Raw genomic sequence first — 2758 nt, 5'->3', positions numbered from 1 at the left:
ACGGGAGCTCCAGCGCCGACGCGCTCAGCGTAGTTGCCCTTCCTCAGGAGCCTGTGAACACGGCCGACAGGAAACTGCAGCCCAGCACGAGATGAGCGGGTCTTGGCCTTAGCCCTGGCTTTGCCTCCGGTCTTTCCACGTCCAGACATGATTCTAATTAAGTTTACTTTCTCATGTGACAGTCAAGACGCACATTGGGAGTATATATACAGCCTATCGTGGAGCTATGCTTTCTGATTGGTCACATCTAACAACAAATCCAGTCGTCCAATCAAGGCAGTCGCCCTTTTACCGCCGTCTGCTTCTGCCAATTACCGCTGATTGCAGCTTGCAGATCGGGGCGTGGTTCGAGGTTAAGGGCGTGGCTCCAGACGCCAGTTGATGGCGGAAACTATTCAACCCATTGACAGACAGCAATACAGATTCTCTACATAAAATAACTGTCATTATCTGAATTTGATAGATAATAAAATATGATAATCAATTTATTTATATTATACCCATCCCCTCTCTTCCAGTCAGTACTTTAATTCATTCTACCAATACATCTACACACATATAAAACTCTAATTAAATTTTTTTTTTTCCTTTTCCCCAGAACAGATACAATAACATATATGTCTTTATAGAAAAACATTTACATATGGTTGTACTAGAGAAATTCTGTATCTCAGAACTATGCACATGTCGGGAATTACAGGGATCTGTACCCAAATCTAAACGCTGTTAAACTGTTTAGTGAACAATAATTTTAATTTTTACTGGTAATCATGTCTTGGCAAAAGCCCTCATATGAGGTAAAAAGGAACACCAATGGATTCTTTATCATTTTCATCTGGATCCAGGATCAGATGGAGGATTTCCACTGCCCCTATGCAATTTTCTATTGGAAATAGAAGACTGGAGATGACTTGAGGAAGAGAAAGTTTCCCCTTTAATGTTGTGGTGCCACACCACCTTGCTGCACCCATGGTCTCTTGCAGCAAAGTATCCTAATCAAAAAAGAAAATAGATAAAGAGTCGGAGAAGGTAGAAAACAGTGAAATAGGACAAGTCCATAGCAGACATGGTCTCATCTTTCTCTAAAGACCAAAAAAAGATTATGGCTGTTATCAGCACAATGATAATATAAGGTGTGTTGAAAAATATATATGTATATTTTAAAATAATATATATTAATTTTTTAAGCACACGTTTAATGAAAACTGATCACTGCAAAACAATGTGACATCCCACCTCTAACCATTTTTAAGGAAGCGTTTAAAACGATGCTGCTTTGAACAACACCTGGTAGTTCAAAGAAAATAGTAGGCTACCTGTTTTATGATAAACATGTTTTTTTACAATAAAATATTAATATTGAGTTTCCACATGCTGTTGAGGTTCTATTTATTTGAGCAAACACAGCTGCGAGTAAAATGACTTGAGCTTTTGAAAAATAATCTATAAGATATAAAAAACACGGCATCTCCTATAATTCAATTTACAAAGAGAAAAAGGTAGCAACAAAACAGGAAAAATGCACATAAATATAATTATTGAAAAAAAAATATTTATAAAACCTTAAGGTAATTGATAAAGGGACATTGTTAAACAGTTTTTGCATTATTGTTCTGTATTTTTCTCAAATATCTCCTGAACAAGAATAACTAACCTTTAAGCAAAGAATTATGGCAGGTATTTAACAATGTATTTTGCTGCAATATTCTCATCATTGGCCATTTAAAATTCTTTATAAGAAAAGTGTATGTTGAAATGACAAAAGAGCCTGCATCCAAAGATCTATGCATTTGGAATTACTGTACTAAAAAAAAAAAAAAAAAAATGTACTAAAAACAAAAAAAAATGTTTCTAGACGCATTTGCTGCTGATAAAAGCTCATCTTGACAACTCTGGTTTGAGGCATTTTCATTTGAGGAAAAAAAAAAAAAAAAAAAAAACTGCCTCTTCATGGAAGCCTTACGGGCTACATTTTTTTTTTTTTTGTGTGTATCCAGGGAGTGTGTAGGCTAATGTGGTGAAGCAGTCTGTGCCATTTTGTTTTCAATTCCATCTATAAATAGCGTGCTATATAGAGAGAAATACAGGATCGCGGAGCTCTGAAGAAATATTTATGTGGCTCTTAAAAGAGCCGTTGGGTTTTCTTGGATCAGCTGTACTTATGCTCTCTCTCCACGGATGCGGCGGGCCAGCTGGATGTCTTTGGGCATGATGGTGACCCTCTTGGCGTGGATGGCGCACAGGTTGGTGTCCTCGAACAGACCAACCAGGTAAGCCTCGCTGGCCTCCTGCAGAGCCATGACGGCGGAGCTCTGGAAGCGCAGGTCGGTCTTGAAATCCTGAGCGATCTCTCTGACCAGACGCTGGAAGGGCAGCTTGCGGATGAGCAGCTCAGTGGACTTCTGGTAACGGCGGATCTCTCGGAGAGCAACTGTACCAGGCCTGTAACGGTGGGGCTTCTTCACTCCACCAGTAGCTGGAGCGCTCTTACGGGCAGCTTTGGTAGCCAGCTGCTTCCTGGGAGCCTTTCCTCCGGTGGACTTACGGGCGGTCTGCTTAGTTCTTGCCATTTTAGACTAGCTGTTTGCCTTTCGCTCAAAGACGAAGATATAAACTCGTAGGAGAAACAGCGGCTTTATAAAGACACGTGCGACGTAAGGTGGCCTCTGATTGGACCAAATTAAACACGTGGCACAGCCCGTCCATCTCAGCAATTGGTTGAGTTTCACATTTTAAAATAAAGCGCGAGATGTCTAAC

The 2758-nt window shown here is 40.0% G+C and overlaps 2 protein-coding genes across 2 annotated transcripts in view; both read right to left on the bottom strand.

Moving 5' to 3' along the window:
- The window catches only part of LOC107103715 (histone H2A-like), a 2277-nt gene extending 2128 nt beyond the window's left edge, over positions 1–149 (bottom strand). Inside the window, exon 1 of the mRNA XM_015403522.1 lies at positions 3–149. Coding sequence (XP_015259008.1) covers positions 3–149 — 147 coding nt within the window. The remainder of the gene's footprint in view (positions 1–2) is intronic.
- Positions 150–2115: 1966 nt separating this feature from the next.
- Positions 2116–2597, bottom strand: LOC107104424 (histone H3). The gene has a single exon (XM_015404424.1). The coding sequence runs from the start codon at positions 2568–2570 to the stop codon at positions 2160–2162; it is 411 nt and encodes a 136-aa protein (XP_015259910.1). The 5' UTR covers positions 2571–2597; the 3' UTR covers positions 2116–2159.
- Positions 2598–2758: the final 161 nt, after the last annotated feature.

Source organism: Cyprinodon variegatus, unplaced genomic scaffold, assembly GCF_000732505.1.
Source record: "Cyprinodon variegatus isolate N-32 unplaced genomic scaffold, C_variegatus-1.0 Scaffold35, whole genome shotgun sequence".
In the NCBI taxonomy this organism is placed as follows: Eukaryota; Metazoa; Chordata; class Actinopteri; order Cyprinodontiformes; family Cyprinodontidae; genus Cyprinodon; species Cyprinodon variegatus.
The sequence above is the reverse complement of the archived record's forward strand: the minus strand, read 5'-3'. Positions and strand labels throughout refer to the sequence as shown.